This window comes from Molothrus aeneus, chromosome 10 (genome assembly GCF_037042795.1).
Source record: "Molothrus aeneus isolate 106 chromosome 10, BPBGC_Maene_1.0, whole genome shotgun sequence".
NCBI lineage: Eukaryota > Metazoa > Chordata > Aves > Passeriformes > Icteridae > Molothrus > Molothrus aeneus.
The window spans coordinates 4,858,785-4,884,007 of record NC_089655.1 but is presented as its reverse complement, the minus strand read 5'-3'; the positions used below and the strand labels follow the sequence as shown (position 1 = coordinate 4,884,007).

Sequence of the window (25,223 nt, the reverse complement as noted above, 5' to 3'; positions counted from 1 at the left end):
GTTCCCTATGATGCATCCCATCCAGGATAGTGGTCTGGTGCCAGTTTGAGCAACTTTAGAGAAGTTCTGGTTGGTTTTTTCCCTCCAAGGTCTCTGTTCTAGTGCTGCAGCCATGTAAACAAGGAAAAGAAGGAAGGAAGGGAAGGTGCCAGTTGTGCTCCACATGTGTATTCATTGGAAAACACATGGGGGTTTGTGTTAGATCCAACCTGAAGACAGAAGAGGAAATGGAAGTTGCCTATAAAAGCATGTTTTTAGAGAGCTAAATTAACTCAATCAAATGGTGGTTTTTTATTTTTACTTTTTTAAAAAAATCTGGGACATGAAAGCAATTACTGTTTGTGAGAACTGGGAAATCAAAGTTTATGTAACAGCAGCAGTGAGGTGTGGAATTTTATTAGGATGAGTAAATCACATTATTGTAACCATTTTTGAAAACTCCAGTGCAATTCAGCATTTCTTCCAGTCCATTTTAACCAGAAGTACTTTTTTCATTGCTTAGGGATGAATGCCACCCACCTTTTAACACCCAGTTCTAACTGCAGACACGTGGCCATCTGAGTTTTGTAGAGTTCAAAAGTGAACAGTTTTTCTGGGTGTAGAAAACACCATGTGCCCTAAATATCAGCTTTGCATCTACCTGGACTCCTTTCACAAAAAGCTGATGTCAGATGTTTTTGTGGGTTTGGTAGGAACAAACCCAGTGATCCATTGCATGTAACAGGGAATGGGTGATGAAGTCTGGTACAAACAGTGTCTGTGTCTGCAGGGATGCCAGGGGATGTGTTCCAGGCTTGCTTTTTGGATGACTTTCTTTCAAATGTGTTTGCTGGCTTGAAACTTTCCCAATAATGTGTTGCTCCCCTGCCAACAGCTCTATCAGTCAGCCAGAGTGTAGGAAAACAAACCATGATTCCTGCTGAATCTTAATTCCCTGTTTTTCCTGCTGTGGCACATGAAACTCTGCATCTCTTCATGCCATTTCTATGCAGCTACCTATGGAATTAGAACAGCTGTATTCCCAGAGTGGTTTTGCTTGAATCACTCTGTTTCATCTTCATGATCACCCCTTGTCCCTCAGCATTCTTCTCCACTGCAGCTAAAAAGGGGCTTTATATCCTTCAGTGGCTGTTTGGAGCGGGGCCACATCTGTGCTCCTTCCCTTCTCTGCCCTTCCCACCTGAAAATATCCCTTCCCTAAGGCTTGGGTCAAGGCAGTGAGTGGGATTTCTCTTGATTAAAACAAGAATTGTGTGAGCCTTGCATGATTCTGCCCCTTTTTAATGAATGATGATGTGGAGCTTGAGTAGTGAGTCACGAGCGTGCAGTATCAGCCCCATCTCTGTTTGGTCTCCTGGGTCTCTGGGTACCAGATAATAAATCATTTTCCTTGTACTCTGCTTGTATGTGGATTCATAGATGGATTTATCATCACTTCAAGCTCTTTCTGGCAAGGGTTGCCAGATGAATGTGTTGAATGCTGATTGTGCTGTCAGGTTTAGTGAGATGAAATCTCTTTTTTTTTTTTCCTGAGTCCTATTCCTGAACTTACTCTCCAAATATACAGATAATTTGGAATAAAAAATTATAATTTCATTTCTGATCCTTTCACTTTTGCAGACTTTTTGGAGGATTTTTGAGGCATTTTAAAAAAGTAAAGTGTAAAAAAACAAATAACTGTTTTATAGGAGATAATAATTTAATGTTCAGTAATTTAGATTTAGGTGTTCTGTAATTTCATGTTAAAAATGCATGATTTTTAAACACTGATATCTTCATGCAGTAAGATTTTAAGTTTAGTTTGACTTTGTAGAATCACAGGTTGGTTTGGGGTGGGAGGAACCTTAAGACCATCTGGATCTTACTCCCTGCCAAGGGCAAGGACACCTTCCACTAGCCCAGGTTGCTCCAAACTCCATGTAGCCTGACCATGGGGCAGGCATGGGGCAGCTTCTCTGAGCAATTTATCACCAATTCTGCTGATTTTTCATTAGCCCAGTTCAAGACATGTTGAATTTGGTTATATATAGAGCATTTATGTAAAGCTTTCTTACTGTGTGTAATTGTCTTGATCAGCAATCCTCCTCACAGCTGACTTTGTGGCCTGGCTGGGGGAGCTCTGGGGGTTCAGCATGTTGTGTTAATGTTTTTTTTGCACTGTTCCTTTGCAGTGGGCCTTTGGGGTGACACTGTGGGAGCTGATGACCCTGGGCCAGACTCCCTACGTGGACATCGACCCCTTTGAGATGGCAGCTTATTTAAAGGATGGCTATCGAATAGCTCAGCCCATCAACTGCCCCGATGAACTGTGAGTGCCTCTGCTGGGGAAGGACAAACTGCTGCTCTCTGCCTGGGGTGCTTAGCCAGGCTGCCCAAAGACAGAGCCAGGGCTGCCTTTCCTTGCCTGTTTGTTCTGCCTGCCAGACAAAGCCTGGGGTGAACATTGCTCCTGGAACTCTGGCTCTGGGGTCCCCAGCATCAGAAGGAAGTGGAGCTGATGGAGCCAGTCCAGGGGAGGCCATGGAGATATTCTGATGGCTGGAGCCCCCTCTGCTCTGGGAATGTTCAGCCTGGACAAGAGAAGGCTCCTGGGAGAACTTAGAGCCCCTTCCAATGCCTAAACAGGCTCCAGAAGAGCTGGAGAAGCACTTGGGACAAGGGATGGAGGGACAGGACAAGGGGGAATGGCTTCCCACTGCAGAGGGCAGGGATAGATGGGATATTGGGAAGGAATTCTTCCCTGGGAGGGCAGTGAGGCCCTGGCACAGAGTGCCCAGAGCAGCTGTGGCTGCCCCTGGATTCCTGGAAGTGTCCAAGGCCAGGTTGGACAGGGCTTGGAGCATCCTGGGATAGTGGGAGGTGTCCCTGGCTCTGGCAGGGAGGGTGGGACTGGGTAATCTTCGAGGTCCCTTCCAACCCAAGCCATTCCATGCTTTTATAGCACTTGAGCTGTTTCCAGTGAACTCTGTACTGCTCCTTCCTGGATTGCCATGGGTTAAATCCTAAATCAAGCCAGGACCTCTGGTGACAGCCCCTTTGCTCATCATTCCAGGTGTCCATCCTTGGAAGGAGCTGTTCAGCATTATGAACCATAAGATCCAGAGCTCCTTGTCTCTCTCTAGTTGCTCAGCCAGTTTCCCAGTGCCAGATGCTGTTCTGCCTTTCAGGCTGGGGCTGTGGCTGCCTGGCTGACACGGTTCCCCTGTGCTCCATGTGCCTCTGTGTTGCAGGTTTGCTGTGATGGCCTGCTGTTGGGCCCTAGATCCTGAGGAGAGACCCAAGTTTCAGCAGCTGGTGCAATGTCTCACTGAATTTCACGCAGCGTTGGGAGCCTACGTCTGAAACAGCAGCAGAAGATGGAATTCCCTGCTTGGGAGAAGCCATGGCATCCACCTGCAGCTCCTTGCATCCCTTGGACTCACACACATGATGTGTATAAAGCAACACTACAGGGAGAAAGCACTTCTTCCAAAACACTGTGCCTTAGAATGCCTTAGTAGTCTCAAGTTTTTTTGTAAGACCTCTTGGTGTTGAATATTTTCTAGATATCACTTTTGCTAAGTTAAATTGAGACCTTTTGGTTTGCCATCAGGATTTGTAAAGTGTAGAGATAGTGAACTGAAACATGAGATTTGGATGGACTTTGCACTCTGACAGCAGACACGTGATTTTTTCAGAAGGGTTTATGGAACTGGTAGAAAAGTGAGGAGAGGGGAAATGAAAAAAAAACACACTGCAGAAAATTTTCCCTGCTTTTAAAAAAAATGTTGAAACTGAATCTTTCTGACCAGCTCTAGTGTTTGTACTTGTATGTATCTGGAATAGCTTTTTAGTATCAACTTCTTCTATTTTGAGACAACAGCACATTATGGTTGGATCCACACATCTTACCTTTTTAACCCATTCACAAATGTTCTTTGGAAAAGCTGGTCTTCAGGATACAACATCTCCTTTCTAAAGTGATGATGTAAAAGTGATCCCAGTTTACCTCATACAGAGAGTGGTGAAAGTGGGGTAAGAATGGTGCCCCTCCTTTCACATCCAAGGATTTTTGAGATGGTTTTATGTGCTAACTAAAGGCCTTCAGAGAAGAGCCAGAGCAGCCCCTGTGTGGGAGTCTGTCACCTCAGGCTTCTGCCCTGCAGTTTCTCTTGTTCAAAAAGGTACTGGTTGTTTTTTATGGGCTTTTATGGCCTGAAATGGGCTTAAATATATAAATATATATTTGTAAAGACACTTGCAGAGTAAAGAATGTTTTTCTATTACACCTAACGTGAAAGCTTGGTCCCTCACCTTACCCTGTGTGTGGATTGTGCAGGTTGGTGGTGGTTGGGTTGGGGTTGGCAGGAAGAGAAGGTGGATTACCTGCCTCCCTGAGACTTCAGGTATTATCCTGCTGCCTTCCTTAACCCAGAGATCCAATCCACCCCAGGTTGCTTTGAGCGTTGCTTAAGAGGACTGAACATGTTTTTTCAGCAAAATGTGCGATTCAGGCTTTTTCTATATGAAACAAAGTTACTTGCAGGGTAACTCCTGGTTCTCCTGGTGGACTGCAGGCTGCATCCTCTGCCTGGTGGCACCACGAGGCGGGTTGTGCTTCAGCACAGTGTGGGACATGAAAAGTTGCCTTTTGTCTCTCAGCATCTGCAGTTGAACACCCGCTGCCTTGAGTGTTTGTGCAACTGCAGGGGTGGGACATTGCCCTGGCAGGCTCTGGAGCCATTGCAGTGTTTTAGGAGACTGCTGTGCAAGTATGAGCAGCTGGATTTGGCTGGCTCATGCAGATGTGCAGCTTCTGTTCGTTCCAGAGTTGTGAACTTGCTGAAGACAATCATCTCAGAGGGTTAATGAGGCAGAGCTTTGTGTGGTCCATATCCCTCAAAACACCAGAGCTTTCCTGTCTGTACTCCAGGGTTTGTTACCTGTGGACAGTGACCTAAGCCTTGCATTATCCTGGAAGGAAACTTTCCTACTGGCTCAAGTTTGGGCACGTTGTGATGGGCTGTGCTTGCCTGACAGAATTGGAACTGGTTTTGTTTGGCTGAGTTTGGAGTGGCTGAGTCTGGGGACAGCAGCAGGGCCTTGGGTGTGTGGTGTCTCCATTCTGACCCGGGGAACTGGTACCAGTGGCAGGACTTGACAGTGACGTGGGCGTTGAAGTCAGCAGTGGCAGTTCCTGACACCCAGGTCGGTGTTCAAACAGGATCTGTGGAGATCACAGCTCTGAAAGTGAGGTTGGAGAACAGCCCAGGGTGAAAATGATCCACCTCTTCTCTGTGCCCAGAGTCATGTGCACACAGGATGTGCATTGTGCAAGTTCTGCTCACACCCCAGGGGTGTCACAGGTGACATCTGACCACGGTGGGATGGACGTGGCTCAGGGATGTGCTGCACCTGAACCTGCTCAACTCAGCTGTGGGAGCAGGAAATGTGCCAGCTCTCCCTTCCCTGGGCTGCTTCTCCCCTGCCTTCATCACAGAGACTGGGAAGTGGATCAGCACAGCTTAGGGTACAGATACAACTCTTCATTTTGGAAATTTGCTTTCATTTAATCGGGGTTCATCTACAGGATGAGGGTGCTGGGCCAACTGCTCCACCCAGGGCAGTGGTGGAGTCCCCATCCCTGGAAGTGTTCAGAAAGCAGGTGGATGATGGTACAGTTTGTGGGCATGGTGGGCTCTGGTCAAAGGTTGGACTCAGTGATCTTGGAGGTCTTGGAATGACCAAGGAGGTCTTGGAGGTCCCAATGACTCAATGCTTTGACCACAGACATTCTGCTGATAGCAGAGCTACCTTGAGTAGATGCCTTGCAGGAATTTGTTGTACCTAAGACTGCAAATAGCTTTACTGCAGGGATTTTGCTGCCTGGGTTGTACCTTAGCTCCATGGGCTTTTGGGGAAACTCTTGAGGAGCAGATCATGTGGGTAGAAGGTTGGAAAGACAGACTTCCTGGAAGGACAACATTATTGATAACTTTTAGTCTTAAAGTATGTGGAGAAGTCTCAGTGTGACTGACCCTGGGAAGAGCTGCATGGAGCATGGCTGGGAGGTGAGGTGAGGAGATGAAGAACAGAGAGCTGTGGTTACACAAAAGAGGAAGTTAGGAAGAATGTAGCTCCCAGGTGTTTTTTTTTCTTGGGAGGGTAATGCCAGAAGTCAGAATGAGGCAAGGAGGAGTAAAAGCAAGAGGTGTTGAGCATTAAGTTGGTGGCTTAGGTGGAAAGGCAGCTGAAGGACAGGGTGGGATGGATTTCTCTTTGAGGACTGAGGGCAGAGTTCTTGGGTGGACTCAGGTGGAGGAGTGATCCCTCTGGAGTGAAGAGAAGGATCAAACCATGGGGAGAGGAGGAGGCTGAGAGCAGACAGGGCTTCCTAAGTGATGGGTTGAGAGCTGTGGGGTTGTTAGGGAGAAGGACCTGGAAAACAACACTCAGAGAATGGCTGCTCTGTGGTTTTTCCATGTATCTCAAGACACCTTGGAGGATCAAAACACTTTCCTTGTTCAGCCTCATGTCCTTTGTTTCCTTTGTTTTGTAGCTGTGTCCAGATTGGCAGCAAAGGGTGAGACTGAAATGGCAAAAGAAGGTGGGAATTAAGAGGTGACCTTGTTTTATTTAATTTATTTTATTCCCTGGAGTTTTACACTTGCAATCAGCACCCCAGAGTGTTCAACAGCCTTTGTGCTGTGATCTGAGAAGGCTTCCAGCTCTTCTGTCTGCAAAAACTCATGTGTTGTGTGCTCTAAACTACAGCATGGAAAGGTCAGCTGGCGCTTGTCAGAGGTAAGTGAAAATACTGCCAAAATGGTGGAATTCCTCTCAGGACATTGAATTTAAACATTTTTTGTGGTAGCTGGTGGATGGGAATCATTTAGAAGAAAAGGAAGATTTAAAACAATAAGGAGAAAAAGTCACCAGTCCAAATACCAGTGTTAAAACTCTCACCTGGCACGTGAAGGGTGCCCATGCAATCCCATTGGGAAGCAGCCCCCTTGGAGTGTTTTGTGCCTCACATCAGGTATTTTTTTCAGCACAACACATGTGCAAATAACCCATGGATTTTGAGTTCTTGAGGCTGTGGTAATTCAGCTTGAGAAATCCCTGTCAGTTGAATTACTGCTAGTGGATTATCACAGGATGCTATTTGATCTCAGCACAGGAATTTCAGTGAGGAGCCATTGGAAGAAATTAAAGAAATGTGTTTAAAACGAGCAAAAGAGCTCTGAGAACTGGTATGAGGGATCCAAGTAGTTCCACTGACACCACAGAATGCCTGATAAGGAGTCAGCCTGGCAGCTGGAATCTGTGGAGCTGCTGCTGCTGCTGGGGGAGTGAAGCACTTCATGCCCTGGCACATCCAGGTTCTTCCAACCAGATAAGGACATCCATGGGCTCCACACAGCCATGCTCCTGGTAATTGCTGCTTCCTCATGGGTGAGGATGTGGAAAACCTACCTTTGCTCTGGGAGTGCCTCGCAAATATCAGATGGAAGTGGCATTGCTGAGAGGGAGTGTTTTGGGGTGGAGGGAACGTGCTTTATTCCTGATGGCTCACCCCATTCCTGAAGGGAGTGTGCTGTGCCTGTCCTGACCTTAGGCTGGGTCTTGCTTGGAGCAACATCTGAGTGCTGCTGAGAAGGGGCTTGTGTTGCTGTGCAGGAGCTCTGAGCAGGAGGAAGGCTTGGCTGGAAGATTTGGGGGTGTTTTGGGTCAGTTTTTGGCCTGTTTTGGCACTGATTGTTGGACTCAGCAGAGCTTGGCGTGTTCTCACATGGCTGAGCTTGATGTCCTGCTGCCAGACATGGTGGCTTTGCAGAAGCTTCCCATGAAAACATTCCTCCACTAAGAAATCCAAGAATTAGGCAGAGTTAAACAAAATAACATCCCCAAGCGTGTTTTTGATTCATATGCCAGCTTCTGTGCATTCCTAGGGTGGGAGAGGCTGGATCATCGTCCTGTCTCCTCCTCTCCCTCCTTTCTGCCCCCTGTCGCTATAGGACATGAAAGAACACAAGCTCACCACCGTTCTCAAGGTGAAGGAAAAAAGGGAAGTTTATTTTCTGACTCCAACATTTATAGTTTTCTACAAGTGACAGCGGATTGGAGGGTGACAGTGCCACCTCTCCAATGACACTGGACAAACCAACAGTCTATCAACTCTGTTCCTCTATAAAGGAATGCAAAACAATGAGTTATTTACAGAAAGTGTGTGAGAAAGTTTACTACAAGAATGTCAACATCAGGAGGCTTAGAAAATCTTAAAAAACCAGGGTGACAGCCCCCAGCCCCTCCTGCAGCTCCATACTCTCAGTTTCCACCTGGGTTTCTTAAAGAGGTTGTTTAAGGAACCTCCCATAGCTTTGGGCCTGGTGAGGTGGGTTATGTTTGGGAGAAACCCTCTGGGATCCAAGAACTCTTGTCTTGCCTTGCATCCATCGTGGAACCAAAACACAGAGCAAACCACCAGAAACCCTGGCACTGGCTGGGCTGCAAGGAGTCCCCCTGCCCAAGGAATTTGGCTCATGGGATCAGACTGGAGCCAGCTGGTAAGAGCAGGATCTGCTCACATCACCCTGGAGATGACAAGATGTCTGGGACCTGTCCTGATGTGGGAGAGATGCACAGCAGAGGCTGGCACTTGAGGCTTGCTCTTGGAGCTGTCCAACACCTTTAAATGAGCCATTTTCACAGTTGGGATGAGTTTGAAATCCCATTTTGTGCAGATCCAGGCCCTGGAAAAGCCAGTTGTTCTAAGGGTGGAAGTTAGGGGAGGTGGCTCCCATGACCTGGTGATGCTTCAGCCTCTGGAACAGACTTGGAGAAGGCTGGTAGCTGAAGCTGTGAGTGCTGTGTGCATTTCTGCTGCAAAACTTGGATGAAATCCAATTGGAATCTCCTCTGGATGTGCCTGAGATGTGATAGCCTGTGCAGGATGCAAATTAAGTGCTCCAGCCAACACATAAAAGCTTACCTGGTTTTCCAGCTTACCTGGTCCTGAGACTGCTCAGCCCAGGCTCTCTGTGTCCCACCTCATTCCAGGCCGCCTTGGGTCAACACTTGCTGTGAGCACATCTTGGTTCTTGAAGCCCCTTGCCCACAGAGAATCCAGCTGTTCTCAACCTTTCCAAATGGAGCAGAGCAGGTGGGAACTGTAAACAGAGCTGCCCTCCAAGCCTTGTCTCTGAGCCAGGAGAAACCCAGGGGTGGATGCACCTCTGTGTAAACCTCCCCTCTGGGGTCAGGCTGAGGAGATGGGGGCTTCAGCCTGGAGAAAAGAAGGTTGTGTGGAGACCTTAGAACAGCCTTCCAGGATCTGAGGGGACTACAGCTGGAGAGGGACTCTTTGTCAGGAACTGCAGTAACAGGATAAGAGGGAATTGATTCAAGCTGAGAGTAGGGTTAGATGGAATATTGGGAAGAAATTCCTCCCTGTGAGGGAGGTCAGGCCCTGGCACAGGGTGCCCAGAGCAGCTGTGGCTGCTCCATCCCTGGAAGTGTTCCAGGCCAGCTTGGACAGGGCTTGGAGGACCCTTGGATAGTGGAAGGTGTCCCTGCCCATGGCAGAAGCTGGAATGGGATGACCTTTAAGGTCCCATCCAACTCTTGGCATTCTGGGATTCCATGCAGGAGAAGCGCCCTGCTGGGTGTGATTCATGCTCTACAAGGAAAAATAAATGCATTGTCTGCCTGTGGTGATGCAAATGGGACAGAGGTCAGGAACAGATTTCTAGGAAATGCTGAAGGACAGTGAAAATAGCGTTTGAGGAAAAAGGCTGGAAGGAATAGGGAAGTGGAGCTACTAAACTTGTGTTTGCAGTCATGTTGAAGTCTTTGGAGACGGGGAGACAGGAAGCTGCTGTGGAAAGAGGATTTGATACCATGGGCATGATAAAAGGATGAGCCAAGCAGGGAGATGGTCAAATACCAGGGAAGAACAGCTATGTTGGCCTGACAGGAGGCTTCAGGCTCTGTGTTGGGTAAATGTCGTGTTTGGAGCATCTCTTTTTATGTATAAACAGTGTTTCATGGAGCAGCTGGACAGGACACCCCTCAGGAAGAACCCAGGTTTTGCTCTGGCTGATGCACAGGATCAGGTGTGGAATTAGTGGAGAGCTGCTCTGTACCAATGATCAAACTGGGGTTGGATCTGCAGTCCTGCTGGGCAGGGAAAGAAAAAGAACAAAGGGGGTGAAAAACAGGAGGAAAAAACCAATGAAAAACAAAAAATCCCACAAATAAATTTGTATTTAATCTTGAAAGAAATGGTGGCTGAGGCTGCCTTGCTGAAGGATTCCTAGGAGCATCAGGAAAAGGTGGGGAAGCAAGGCCAGGGCAGGTTTAGATTGGATATTAGGGGAAATTTCTTCACCAAAAGGGTGGTGAGACACAGAAACAGGCTACCCAGGGTAGTAGTGGAATTCCTGTCCTTGGAGGGATTTAAAAGCTGTGTGGATGTGGCACTTGGGGACAATGCTGTGAGAGGTGGCCTTGGCAGTGTTTGGGTGGGGTTGGACTCAGTGATCCTGGAGAGCTTTTCCATCCTGTATGTTGCCAGTTAACTGGAAATAGCACAGGGGAAATTACACATGGGAAGAGGGAGTTGCTGGCAGCTTCTCTGGGATTCATGGGAGTGGGAAACCTGTGCTGCTTCTCCAAGGGGCCCATCCATAGGGTGCCATTGTAGATTACCTACCAAATTTTACTCCTGAAGCAAACGAGTGGTTTACTGGGAGCTGAGGAGACCATTGAGCTCTTACAAAACCACGAAGGGATGGTGAAAACCCACTGAAAAGTTTGCTGGTTTGAGCCTTTCTCCAGCAGGATGGTGCTGACAGCTGAGCTGTGGGCTCAGCTGGTCTACAAGCGCCCTTTGTAGCCTGGGTGATGCCAGCAGCTCGTGTGGGACTGAGGGCTATCTCCATAAAAAAGGTGTTTTCAGTGCCAGCATCCAGCAGAAATCCCAGTTGTTGCTCTTGGAAGACAAGTGAAGGTTCAGGTGATGTCATGTCAGTCCTTCCATCTCCCACGTCATGTTACCCCAGGATATCTTGGTCCTACCTGCAGAGGCCATTCCCAGCTTTGTTTTGGCACTGTTGGGACGTAACAAAGAGCGTGGATTCTGGGAAGAGCTGTGAGTTCCAGCTCTGCTCAGCTTTTGGGAAAACAGCATTGCACGTCAGAGCCTGGTTTGGGTGTCTGCAGGGAGTTGTTGTGCCCTGGGGGATCCGGGCTGGATCCTTGGTGCCCTGGGATGGTTTTGGCTGCTCCCCAGTCCCGCCGTCAGAGTCTCGGATTTTGGAATGCGTCCTCCAAAGACTCCCAGCCAGAAAGCTCTACCTGGGAGCCACAGGAATGCTACTTTCAAGAATCAGGAGATCTTCTTGGGACAGAACCAACCACCCTTGCTTTGCTGCCGCTGGTCTGAAGACGTGTGGCCATCCAGGCTGGGGCCACCTTGGGAGTGGAGCAGAAGTCTGATGAAGAGTAGCTGGGGGGGTTCAACCTGGAGAAAAGAAGGTTCAGGGGGGACCTTCTCACTCTGTCCAACCCCCTGACAGGAGGGTGGGGCTCAGGGGGTTTGGTCTCTGGTCCCGGGGAACAAGTGGAAATGGCCTCAGGTTGCACTGAGGGATGTTTAGGTTGGATATTAGGAAAACGTTTCTTCACAGAAAAGGCCAGGAGACCATAAACACCCAAACAATTCCTGGTTTGGGTAAACTCTGGATTTACCTATTGCTGCCATGAAATTTGTCCTCTTTTCCACTCTCTGATCCATTCCACGCAGCATCTCACAATTGGTTCCTTCCTGAGGAGTGAGTGACGTTGTCATGGAGCATTGGAATTACAGTAAGTCTTTAGGGATAAATTAAAATTAATGCAGCTCCTGACCCAGGTGTTAGATTTGTCCTTTTCCCTTGTGTAAGACTGGTGTAATGAGGAGTGCCGAACTCTGTGGACAATTATCCATGCTGGAAAGCTTCAGCATGACTCCCAAACAAGACAAAAAAGACTTTAATAATGAAAAGCTTAATGCCCTAAGTTGTACACACAGGGTTTTGCTGCAAGAAGGGACTTGTGGATACTGTCTCTGAGTCTATAGAAACACATAATTCTCTTAAAGCTCCTTTGTTCCTTTGGGTAGCCCGAGCCATGCTGGGTGTGTGTCTCTAATCTTGAAATCTATGAGCTTTAAGGAAAAAATTAAGTTAATTAAAACAGTTTTTACATGTATTGTCAGGTGTTGCTTCTGACTGTGGGACCAGACTGCCTGGATCCACGATCACTGAAACACAGGAATCTCTTACCATTATCCCCTCCCAAAATCTGCCTAATTTGGACCAGAGCAGTTTGAAACTCTGGTGTTTAGGGAATTAATATCCTATTTCTCAACGTGTCTGCTCAATAGATGCCAGATCCCAGGGGGGAAATTGGGAGCCATAGGAAGGAGAGGTGGGTGGGAGAGCACATTAAGCAGCCACCACTCCCACAAATATATTTCCTCCTGGCGAGTCGTTGATGAGATGCTCAGGATTTGCAGGAAGCTTGAGTGCTGCCACTTCTTTTTATCTCCTTCCTGTGTCCTGGCAGAGTTCATCTGACAGTCATTGGTGACAGGTTTGTGTTTTCCTCCAGTTCCCTGGAGCAGAAACTCTCCCTTCCCTTGGCTGCTGGCGGCAAAGTCCAGGGTTCCAAGGGCCTTGGTGGTTGGACCCCTGTGTGGAGCTTGTTGGCCCCCCCATGTACATTCCTCAGCCAGGAGCAACATCTTGTACCACTTCCAAAGTTCATGTGGGCTTCTTTCACCTGACTTTGGTGCTGGGCAGGTCCTTGAGGTTCTAGAACCTGAGGGTTTCCTGTTTTTGCTGTCCCAGGTGGCTGCAAGGCCAGAGCCCAGGTTTGGTGAACTGATGTTGCAGCCTGTGGCAGACACCACAGATTGGATGTCAGAGCCACAGAAAACAGCAGGAAACTGCCAAATGGGGCTTTTTTAGCATTGCTTTAATTTGCTCCCTTAAAAATATCAGGGTCTGGAGTCCTGTCCTTTTATGAACACCTCATCAAGGTGCTGCAGCAAGTTCCCAGCCCTGAAGAACCAAAACCTGGAAAACAAATGGGCTCTAATAGGGAAAATGTCTTCATTAATGTCATTCTATAAAAAAGATTTAATTGGTTTTGGGGTTTTTTCCATGTTGGAGGAAAACTGTTTTCCTTCATGCATGGCGCAGCTGCCGGTAACGCGTCAAGCCTTGAGCGTCGCCCAGAGCTTGGGCACCCCCAGCACAGGAAAGAAGGAAATTGTTTGTGTTTGACTGCAAAAATACAATAATCTGGGAGGCCATATGGTGGAGGAAGCAGCACTAAGTGTCAATTAATTGCTCAGGGTTTGTTTTTAATTTCCCAATCTCAAGTTTTTATTCTTTCCCTGCACAGCCCAACAACGCCCCTGTGCAGGGCTGATCCCAGGGTGGGCAGCAGGAAAGGGGTTGGGATTGTGCCCCTCTGCCCTGTTCAGGTGAGACCCCACCTGCAGAGCGGCCCCAGCCCTGGGGCCCAGCACAGGAAGGGCCTGGAGCTGCTGGAGAGAGTCCAGAGGAGGCACCAGGGTGAGCAGAGGGATGGAGCAGCTCTGCTGGGAGGAAAGGCTGGCACAGCTGGGATTGCTCAGCCTGGAGGAGAGAAGGTGATTGTGGTCTTTCAGTGTGTGAAAGCCAGAGAAGGACTTTGGACAAGGGGTAGAGTGACAGGGTAAGGGGGAATGGCTTCAAACTGAAGGAGAGTGGGTTTTGATTAAATGTTAAAGCAATTCTTCCCTGTGAGGGTGGTGAGGCCCTGGCACAGGGTGCCCAGAGCAGCTGTGGCTGCCCCTGGATCCCTGGAATGTACAAAGCCAGGCTGGACAGAGCTTGGAGCAACCTGGGACAGTGGAAGGTGTCCCTGCCCATGGCAGGAGTGAAACAGGATGAGCTTTAAGGTCCCTTCCAACCCAAACCATTCCATGGCTGTATGAAGTCACGTCACTCACTTTGCTCAGCTGCTGTGTCTTTGCAGGCCTCCACAACCTTCCCAGGAGCTGCAAAGGCCACCTTAAAAACCACAGGAGAAGCTTCCCCAAGTCTGTTTGCTTGGAGCAGATGGTACTTGGAAGGATAAGGGGAATGTGTCCTGAGAGGGGCTGGCTTCAGCTCTCCCTTTGACTGAGTTCTGCTGTCAGGACACATCTGGGGCTACTATGAGTTCCTTCTTTGGGAATTCCATCCCTAGGATGCTTCAGGCTTGTTCTGCCTCTACCGGCAGTGAGGTGAGCACATGCCATGGAAAAGGGATGCTTCTGGAGAGTAAAACCCACACGCCCTGGGACTGCTGGCAGGGGCTGCTCCAGGTGGTCCTTAAAGGTAAATGAGGGTGAAAAGGCTGACAGAGAACCCCTTTCTCCTGGCACAGGAGGACCTGGAATGTGCAGCCCCCATGCGTGAATCCTGGTGGGATGTGGTGCAAAGCAGCCTCTTCTCCCTGCCCCGTGAATCCTCCAGACAACGTGGCCATGGCCATCCCACCCACCCCAGGATTTCCTTCACCAGGGATCTTTAGGGTAAATTCTGCTGTAGCTGAGTCATGCAAAGCTGTCAAATGAGCTGTAAACCCAGTTTGTGAGTGTGGGCCCCCCTGCTCCAAAGAGATCCAAAATTCCCCAAGCCCTTTGGCCGCACATTGGGGAGGGAATGCTCAAGTCCTTACATAGTTTTGCACTGCTGGGCTGCACCCTGGTCCCACTGCAGACAGTCTGATGACACCAAGGGCTCATGAACTTGTTCAAAATGTGCTTCCCCATTGCAGCTTTGTGCCAGGCTGTCCCTGAGGGTGGCACGTTCCAGGCTGGCAGCCCTGAGAGCCTCATTCCTTGGCTTGTCCAAACAAAGGCAGGTGGCTGATGTGCTGGGAGAGGGAGGCAGGAGTGATGCTCTGAGCTTGGTCTGAAGGAAACAAACAGGTGGGAGCTGTACCCTTTGTGGGGAGGCTCCAGAAACAACAAAGTTGTTGGGCAGGGCCCAGAGAGAGGTGGGAGCAGCCAGCACAGCTCCAACAACCGTGGCAGCTCCTCCACATGCCCTGGGCAAACAAAGCAGCATCTGCATGGCAGCACCTGAGCCAACATTGGCACAGGAGGCAGCAAGGGCTCAAGAGGGCTGGCAGGTTTCTAATGCACCTTTTCTAAGCTCTTAGGAATGTCAGAACCCAGAGCAAAACACGTCTGCATTACCCTCTGACCCCAGCAAGGTGTGGGATCCTCAGGAACGAGCTGGCTTTGCTTCCTGATTGCCCCCCAGGGTTCCAGCACAGCATTGGGTCACCAGTCCCTGCTGCTGTGCCCAGGGCTGTTCCATAAGGAGATAGAGGAGTAGATACTATGAAAAATTTCTTCCTGCCCAGGGAAATGGTGGAATCACCATCCATGGAAGAGTTCCCAAAATGTGTGGATGTTCCATAAGGAGATAGAGGAGTAGATACTATGAAAAATTTCTTCCTGCCCAGGGAAATGGTGGAGCCACCATCCCTGTAAGTGCTCCCAAAACGTGTGGATGTGGCACTTGAGGCCATGGGTTAGTGTTGAACCCTCTGGTGCTGGTTGATGTTTGCACTTGGTGATCTCAAAGGACTTTCCCAGCCCTGAGGATTCCATGGGCAGTAAGGATGCTCCCCCATCACGCAGAGGCCATCAGCTTGCCTCTGGCAGAGGGATCCTCCAGCCCAGCAGCACAAAGGACAGCCACACCTGGGCTGGGGAGAGCAGGCAGGTGTCACCTGCACAGCCTGGGGACCTCCCCAGTGCCGCGGAACCTCGAGAGGCCGTGGCCTGCTGACATCCCTGGCTCCAGGCTGGGTGGTTCAGCAGGGTGGGTCCGTGTGCTCAGGGATGAGGCTGAGCTGTGGGACATCCTCCCCGTGGGGTGGCTCTGTGGTTTGTTTGCTGAGGGAGATAAAGGCTGGCGTGGGCTCGGCCGCACGTGGGGCTGCGGCTCTTGCACAACCCCGTGAGAATGAAAACAAACCCCAAGTCCTTCCTCTTCCCTCCACCCCTGGCATTTAGTGGAAATGCTGATGGGCCTGGTTGGTGTTTTTATGTCTGCTTGTTGCTTTCCTTCTGGCCAAAGTCCATGTTGCCAGAGATTTTCCGTTAAGCTTTTTCCTGGAAAGCTCTGCCATGGAAGAGGAACACCCAGAGAAAACCTGGGGCTCTGTGCAGGTCCTTCAGGGGAGGAGGTGGTGGTGGTGGTGGTGGTGGTGGTGGTGGTGGGATGCACTGACCAGGGCTGGAACAGGGCCATCTCCTGGGGCCAGCAGGAAAACTTCAGCCTGGAAGGTAGAGGAAATCTTGGATGAGACCAAAACATTTGAATATTTTGAAGGTCACAAACCCAGTGGGGAACACATGAGGGAATCATGGAATGGATTGTAAGGGACCTTGAATGGTCATCCAGACCAGTCCTCCTGGTGTGAGCGGGGAGCTGGACCTGGGAGAAATTCAGACACCACTGAGGATATGCAGGGAGAGCTGAGGAGCAGCAAATGTCAGAGCTGAGAGATGCAGTGCCAGGGTGGGGTGTCTGACTGCCACCTGTCCCCACCACGCCCCGGGATGGAGCCAGGTGTTTGCTGAGCTGCTGTGTCAGGATGGGTCAGCATGTCCTGCCCTGGACCTCCTGCCCTGGGCACCTCTGTCCTCTGCTCTGAACCCTGGTTGGGCTCTAGAGCAGGAAGTCCAGCAAACACAGTCAGCTTGGATTGGTCCTTGGATTTCATTGACCTGGTCCTTGGAGCTGGAGAAGGCAAGCCTGGGAGAGGGAGCATCTCCTGATGTCCTGGTTAGAGGCAGGACCTCACCAACAGGTATTCCCATGGGCAGGGTGAGTCACAGGAGCCCTGGCACAAGGAGGTGCCTGGGTCTGGCTCTCCTGTTGGTGCGTGGGGTCTGGTGTTCCCAGCCTGGTGTGGAGGGAGTGGGCAGGACCTGGGCAGTGGCCATGGCCATGGTGTGCTGTGCCCTTGTCCCCAGGCAGCTCTGTCTGTCCCACCTGGTGAGCCACGTGCTTCCCTCCTGCACCTGGCCAGACCCAGTTTGCCACTGGGATCCTGCAGCTGGAGCAGGAGACACACTAAGCTGGAGATCTTCCCAGAAAGCAGGGCATATCCCCACAGGGTTTGTTTGTTTATTTGTTTGTGCTGGAGCTGTCACATCCTTGTGGTTCCTATCTCTGTGTATTGCAGATCGTGTTTCTCTGACCTCAGGTGCCCTCCTGGCTCTGCTGGTTTGGTGAGGAGTGAAGTCGGGAGGAAGGCTGGTGCCCTGCTGGTGGCTCAGGTTCTGCTCTGCTCACAAGGATGTTTCTGTCTCTCCTCTGGCTCTGAGGGCCCCCAGGTCCTTATTGAGCACAGCCTGGGGGCTGAGTTACATTGGCAGTGCTGGGTGACCTTGCTGTTTGCAGTTCTCCCGCCTTTATTTTGGCAGAAGACAGGTCCCGGCAGCCCTGCTGGCAGTGGGACACCTCGTGCCTGCAGCAGGAATGGGAAGGTTGGCACACAAAGCCAGGACAATGGGATGGTCAAGTGTGATCACTAGAAGCAGCTCCCTTCCTGTTTTCCAGGAGTTTTCCAGCTGCTCCCTCAAGTTGGTGCCAGCCTGGCCATGTCCCAGACATTCCCTGTTGCCCAGGCTCTTGCTGTGGGTTGGGACTAAGTGTCCTGAAGATGTCTGTCTGCTCCAGGAAAACCCCCAGGGCTGACCTCCCAAGCGGGGAGCTCGTCTGTGCCATGCTCTGCAAGAGGCAGCACGTCGTGGCCTCTGTCCCTGTGCTGGGCAGAGCAGGGAGGGACGAGCCCCAGGCCTGTTCCTGGCACTGCACATCCCTTGGCACGCAGGATAACCCTCCCAGGGGCTGGACCAACCAGCAGCCCCTGCCAGGGCTCTGCCTCCTTGTCCTTGTCTCTCCCAAATTTGCTGTGAACCAGGACACTCCTCCAGCCCTGTGCCCTGGCCACGGTGGGCCCTGCTGGTTGAGCACTGGGGGCTGCACAGCCACGACCCAGCTGCTGCTGGGATCAGGCTGGGGATCAGGCCAGGTCAGGTGTCCAGGTGCAGCAGATGGGTTGATGCAATGTGCCTGTTCCTGTTGGGCAGGGAATGTTGCTCACCTGCCCGGGGAGGTACACGTGCTCCATGGCTTGGCACCGCCTGCCAAGCCTTAATCTCCATTATTTGACAGCTGGAGTGCTGCTGACGTCAATGCCATGGCTCAGGGGGCTTTTGGGGAGGAATGGGCAAGTCTCCGCACACGTGGGCTTAGCAGGAAAACATCATTGAAACCACAGCAGGAGAGCAGGCAGGAGGAGGAGGAGGAGCTGGAGAAAGGACAAGGGGTGCAGTGCCAAGGGACGCCGCTCCTCTGCTGACTCACAGCCCGCTCTGCCTGGCTGGGCATCATCACTGATGCAGGAAAATGCCACCCTGCATGTCCAGCTTGCTGGGAATGGCTGCTGGATTCCCTCCCCACCCATGCTGAGGGTCTGTATGTGCCTGCCCTTCTGATCCCATGGGGACAGTGGGACCACATGGACCACAGCCATGGGAAGCTGGATGTTGTCTGTGCTGCTGGGTGACAGCTGCTCTCCTCTCATCCTTGTCTCAAGGCCTAGGGAAGAGGTGTGGATCTGCCCTTCCCTTCACTCTATTGTCATTAAAGAAGCTGCTTGTCCCTGTCTGCATTGTGCCAGCTTTGGACATTACTGTCCTGCCTCAAGGGAACATTTCAGGATGCTGCTGGGAAGCCATGCCCATGTCACTTTTGGCTTTGGTCAACTCAGCTCTGCTGCTCTCCTCATGAAGGAAATAGGTCCTGTGAATAGGTTATGGGAACAACACCCTGTGTCTCCTCTGGGCTGATCCTGCCTCCAGGAATCCATGTGGTACTCGGTGGTCTGGGGAATGCTGAGCATCCATTGTTTCTCCTTGCAGGGGTGGTCCAGATCCAGCTTCCTTGTGTCTGTCTTGCAAAGCCTCACTTATCTTTGGAGCCTGGATAATGCTCTGGAGAGTCCTGGCATAGATATCATTGCTGCTTCCACTTGTGACCTTAGCAACACATCCTGATGGGAATTGCTCTCCAAGGTGGAAATCCTGTCTGCTCTGCTGCAGGGCTCCTGCTCCCCAAGCAGCACGAGGTCTTTGGCCAAGGCAGTCAACCCTTCCTGCAGGGAAATCACTCTTGTCCTCTGGCACAGGGCAGCCACCCCTGGCACAGGCCCCTATCCCTGGGCCGCTCCGCTTTAACATCCTTAAAAATATTCTATATTAAAAAAAAATAAAGGCAGCAACCCAGGGATTGAGGAGACAAAAGAAGAGGAAGTCAGGAGTTATCACAAGTAGCTCTGAAGGGATTATTTTTTTCCTGGCTTAGAAAGCAACTTGGTGGCAACTGTGCTGAAGCTCAACCTGGGTCGTACCTGGGAAGTGGAAAACCCTGAAAGCCATTCCAGGTCCTGAGCTGAAAGCCAGGAGGGTGAAAGAACCCTGTAAATAATCCACTTCTCAAATGTAAGTTGTTTTCTTTTGCCCCCCACCCCTGCCAGCAGAAAAGAACCTGAGTAACGCTGGATTAAATTACTCGACATCTTGCCTTAGTTTGCCTTTGGTTATGTTTGCACACTGGCATGTGACTGTGTTTCTTCCTGAGCTCATCTTTGAGGCCTTGGAAACTGAAAGTTGGATGATATCCACCAGGCAAGGGTTTTACCAAAGTGTCTCAGTTTTCAGGTCTCTGGGGAAACCTCGACCATGGCTTGGTCCAGAGGAGGGGAAGCAGCTCAAGTTGGGCCATGGTGAGTTTTTCTGGAGAAAGCTGGATTCCTCTCTGCAATTAGTCAAAGGCTGTGATTCAGCCCTCTCTCAGCAAATGAGGCATCCAAAAGTATGCAGGGAGTTTCTTTTCCTTGAAATTCTGCTCCAGAGGGTACATGTGGGCTGTATAACTCAAGTTTTCTGTCATAGAGATAAAAATTGCTCTTGATTACCCAAAAAGCTCACTTTTCTTAAGTGAGAATCCTCTGTGTATGACCTTATCTTCTGGTCCACCTTGCCCCAGGGTGCAGTGGCAAACCCCACTATTTTTTAGCTGATATTCCAACAATATTTTCTGTCTAATATTCCAGCCAAGACTTCACGTGTGCACGTTTCTGTAGCTGGGGGTATGGGACAGGCTCTGCAGCCCAGCCCAGGCTTTAGAGACCCACAATCAGTTCTGAGCATGCTGAAGGCACTTTGAATATCAAAATAATGAACAAATCAGGGGAAATTACCATAAACATGCTAGGAGCTTCCCTAGAAACTCAGCTGGGAAGACTTAGGAGAAGTTTTGTGCATACCTTTAGCAAGATGAGGCTGAGGAGGAGACGTGGTGTTTTGGTCAGAAATATTAATAAAAGGTGTTGCTTTCTGCTACAGACCTGACCTCCTGCTCCAATGACCCCGGGGTTGGCACGTGCTGCGATTTTAGCCATGACTTACAAAATTTGTGCTCACCTGAAGCATCAGGGAAGAGACAGGGAACTGAGTGATTGCATGGAAAAGATGCAGCCCGGTGGCACAAGGGTGAGGAGTCAGAGTGGGGCATGGAATCCCTGGTTCCATTCTTCTCTGGAATCCCTGAGCCCCCTTGTCCATTAAAAAGTGGCTGTATCATGGCATGGCAGGGAGGGTCACCTAATCACTTCTACTACAGCACCTCATCAGGATCTGGCTTTCTCCCTGAGCCACAGTGGCAGATTCCACCTCCTGGTGGTCAAGGACCAGGGGTCCCAAACCCCTTTTTGAAACAATGACAGCCCAACACCATTGGCACAGGCTGGGCTCAGCTTCCCTAAGAGCTCCCATTGTTTCACTGGCCCCAGGAACCAGGGATTGTCTGCCTGAGAGATGGTTCCTGTGGGCTCTTTACAATCAAAAATCACATGTTTTCCGTGGAAGAAAGGCTGTGAAAAGCTGACATCTGATAACCCAGGGGTTTTGGTTCTGCTGCCACCCTCCTTGGTCGCAGGGCTCCCTCTGGGCAAAGCCTGGCCAAGCTGGGTCAGTCTCCACCATGACCTTGCAGATTCCAATGGTTTTGCAACACACAATTCCTTTTTCTTGTTCTTTCAGCTCTGGGAAGAGCAGGGCTGGTGCTGAGAGCTCAGCCCAGCCTTTCTGCTCATTGCTTCCTCCATTCCAGAGCACACGCAGGCCGTGTCCCCTCCTGTGCCTGAGCTGCCAGCACTGCCAGCCCTGATCCCTCCCTGCCACATTGTCTGTGTCATAGTAGGGCTCCAGATGTGGAACACAGGATCCCAGACTGGTTTAGGTTGGATTTAGAACCTTAAAGCTCATCTCATTTCACCCCCTGCCATGGGCAGGCACACCTTCCACTAGCCCAGGTTGCTCCAAGCCTGTCCAGCCTGGCCTTGGACACTTCCAGGGATCCAGGGACAGCCACAGCTTCTTTAGAAACCCACTCCTCTGTTTGAATCCATGGTGTTTGATCAAAAAATGGTTTCCTCAAGTTCTGCCTCTTATTGGGCTCATTTCTGCTGTTTTCCATTGAGCTCAAGTGCAACACATTCCCATTTAATTAAGGAATTGAATCTGGGAGCAAAACCTGTTTGGATCTGCTTTTACCTGGGGGCACACTTGCTTTGGGCTTTTCTCTGCTGAAATCATTGATTTTCTTCCTGAATCCTTCCCAAGGAGAACCCTTCCTACAAGAGTTTCTTGCACACATGAAAAGGTGGGAGAAAACAGAACCCAGCACCCAGATGTCTCCCCTCCTGCAGCTGTGTTACCCCCACAGCTGCCTCTTTGGTCCTGATCCAAGTCCCAGCAGTGGCAGGGGACATTCCCAGTGCAGAGGAAGCCATACCAGTCAGCATTCCAGTCACCCTTTTCAAAATAATTGCTCCAAGCTCCATCCAACCTGGCCTTGGACATTCCAAGGATGGGGCAGCCACAGCTGCTCTGGGCAGCCTGGGATATGTTTATGGAGAGATCCCCTGGAATGAATTGCAAAGGGCTCTGGGATAATTCAGCTCCCAAGAAATGGAGGGAAGAGACGAGGAAGCATCCCAAGGAGGGAGAGGTCAGGAGATTTTCCCGTCCTTTGCTGCCTGGACCACTGAGTGTGGCAGGTCCTTGGTGCTGAGATGGGGTCACAGGGAAAGAGAGGGAGAGCTGTGGGATAGTAGAGGGGAAAAGTAATGTACATAAACACCAGACTCTTAGAACCCAGGCTTCTTAGTCTTTCTAGTAACTCAAACTTACCTCAGTGCTCACCCATTTCTGCTGACGTTTCCCTGACCCTTCACTTCTGAGAAATGGCCTTTCCTGTTCACTGAGTTCATTAGACACAACGTGCTGATTTGTGTCTGGTTGTGTGCTTTGGGGGGTTTTTGCTAGCAGAGAATGTTTTGGTAGGAATTATCTTACTCTGTAAAACCTCTTCAGCCCTAAATCCAGCAGCTTTCAGAGAAAAATCAGATGTGGGTGAAGCTTCCCCCACCCTCACTCTACCCACCTCCGTGCAGATTTCCTAAATCCATGAAACTGGGTGGAGGAGGCTGTTCCTTACTCTCAAAAATGCAAGGCTCAGGCTGGTTGTGCCAGACTCTTGGCCAACCTGGTTTCTGTGAGCATGGAAGACCTCAATGAGAAGCTCTCCCCACCACATCAGCCGATAGGAAAACCTGCTTCTGGAAAAGGACTTTCTTCCTGCCTTTTAAAAGCCAACTGCAGGGTGTTCCTGGTGGAACAGGAATATTTTCCAAGGGCTAAATAATTATGTTTAATTAGTTTTCATTAAGGTTATGCCAATCCACCCTTCTCTTTAGAAACTCAGCTTCTGAAAGGGCTTGGAAACAATGAGGCAGGGAAAATATTGTACCTGTACCTCACTCATTTCCATCTGTCATGGAAAAGGGCCACCACACTCCCAAACTCCTGGGGAAAAGGGCCCAAACAGATTGCACATTAGATGTCCATCCCTCCCAGGTGATGGGAAGCCATGGAATGTCCTGCTGAGGGACACAGGGGTTTCCCCTCTGGCACCTGTGTCTGCACAGCCAGGCTGGCACAAAGCCAGCTGGGGCAGTGGATCCCTGGTCCTCACTTGGCCTATGTCTGAGCCACTGGTTTCCAGTTCACAGCACCATTGTTCCATCTGGAGCATTAAACCCTGCAATCACAGAATGGTTTGGGGGGGAAGGGACCTGTCCTTTCCCTTCCATTGTGGATGTGGAACACAGAATCCCAGATGTGGAACATAGGATGCCAGACTGGTTTAGGTTGGACAGAACCTTAAATCTCATCTCATTTCACCCCCTGCCATGGGCAGGCACACCTTCCATTATTCCAGGTTGCTCCAAGCCCTGTCCAACCTGGCATTGGACACTTCCAGGGATCCAGGGACAGCCACAGCTTCTTTAGAACCCACTCCTCTGTTTGAATCCATGGTGTTTGATCAAAAAATGGTTTCCTCAAGTTCTGCCTCTTATTGGGCTCATTTCTGCTGTTTTCCATTGAGCTCAACAATGGAACACATTCCCAAGTGCAACACATTCCCATTTAATTAAGGAATTGAATCTGGGAGCAAAACCTGTTTGGATCTGCTTTTACCTGGGGGCACACTTGCTTTGGGCTTTTCTCTGCTGAAATCATTGATTTTCTTCCTGAATCCTTCCCAAGGAGAACCCTTCCTACAAGAGTTTCTTGCACACATGAAAAGGTGGGAGAAAACAGAACCCAACCCAGCACCCAGATGTCTCCCCTCCTGCAGCTGTGTCACCCCCACAGCTGCCTCTTTGGTCCTGGTCCAAGTCCCAGCAGTGGCAGGGGACATTCCCAGTGCAGAGGAAGCCATACCAGTCAGCATTCCAGTCACCCTTTTCAAAATAATTGCCAAGGAAGAGCACACACCCTTTGTTTGAATCCATCAAGTGTCCTGTTTATCTTTCCTCTTGGACGCTGCAGGAGAATGTCCCGGTATCACCTGGCCCAAGAAAAAGGGAATTACCCATAAAGGCTTGAAACATCCCCTGTCCTGGCACTTTTCTGAGTTGAAGAGGTGCCAGCAGCCCAGGTGAGAATTCCTGAGGTGGGGATTGCAAAAGAGGCTAAAAAACATTTTGAGACTTGGCACAGTGTGGTGGGGACGGCTCTGCCCTAAGGACCTGCGGGTCTGCTTTCCCTCTTTGCACCCCACAGCTGTCAGGTTTGCTCTGTGCCACAAGATTCTGCTTCTGTGAATTGTGTTGTTGTGTAGAAAGGGCCTCGGTGCTGCAGAGGGAAATGTTGGCCTGGGAACCCATCAGAGACACCTTGGGCAGCATGGCAGGAGCAGGAGAGGGGCTGGATTGCTCTGGGTAGGTTGTTGTGCAAAGAATGGTAAATTGCTTCTTAAAGGACCTCACCATATAAACACTGAGTGTGGTAAATCAAACCCCACATCACACTCACCATTCCTGTGTGATTCCCAGCACCAAGCTGGCAGTCAAAGCACAGCATTCTGCACGCTCCATGTGATGGGGCTTGGAGCAGCCTGGTCTAGGGGAAGATGTTCCTCCTGCCCATGGCAGGGCTTTGGAATGAGATGGTCTTTAAGGTCCCTTCCAACCCAAACCATCCGGGGATTCTACCCAGTGGTTCTATGTTACCTGCAGCAACCCCAGGGAGCTGCAGCTGTCCCAAACTCTCCATATGGAGCATCTTTGGACTGTGCCAACGGTAGCTGGGGCACCCCATGCTGCGGTGAGACCCCAACACAGTACTATGTCCCCGACAAGGTTGTCCTTCCCTGTGAGAGAGCACTGCCATGCCCTGGCGTGCCCTGGAATGTGTCCATGGGCTCTGGGAGGAGAACCACCCCCGTGGGTGCTGGTGGGAGACTTGCAGCTTTGGCACTGGTGCCCTCCTCACCACGAGGGGAGCAACCTCCTGCTCTCCTTCTGCCTGGGAACTTGGGTGCTGAAGGTGATGTTCCCGAGGCTGGTCCCTCCAGGAGAGATGTTGGCTGTCACTCAGCGCTCTGTGAGTGGCTCTGCCTCTTATCTCTGGTGCTGCAGAACAAGGAGTCCCGGGCTGGTGTCCAGCTGGGGATGCCAGCAGCTCTGGACAGGCTGTTCACAGAGCGATTCCTCCCGGTGCGGCG

At 50.5% G+C, this 25,223-nt stretch overlaps 1 protein-coding gene across 2 annotated transcripts in view; it reads left to right on the top strand.

Annotated features, from left to right (window-relative positions):
- RYK (receptor like tyrosine kinase) overlaps nucleotides 1-4,265 on the top strand; it is a 53,806-nt gene extending 49,541 nt beyond the window's left edge. For both annotated transcript variants that reach the window (XM_066556419.1, XM_066556418.1), the window contains exons 14-15: nucleotides 2,172-2,308; nucleotides 3,231-4,265. In XM_066556419.1, the coding sequence (XP_066412516.1) occupies nucleotides 2,172-2,308; nucleotides 3,231-3,342 (249 nt within the window). In that variant the 3' untranslated portion in view covers nucleotides 3,343-4,265. The remainder of the gene's footprint in view (nucleotides 1-2,171; nucleotides 2,309-3,230) is intronic.
- The last annotated feature ends 20,958 nt before the right edge of the window (nucleotides 4,266-25,223 follow it).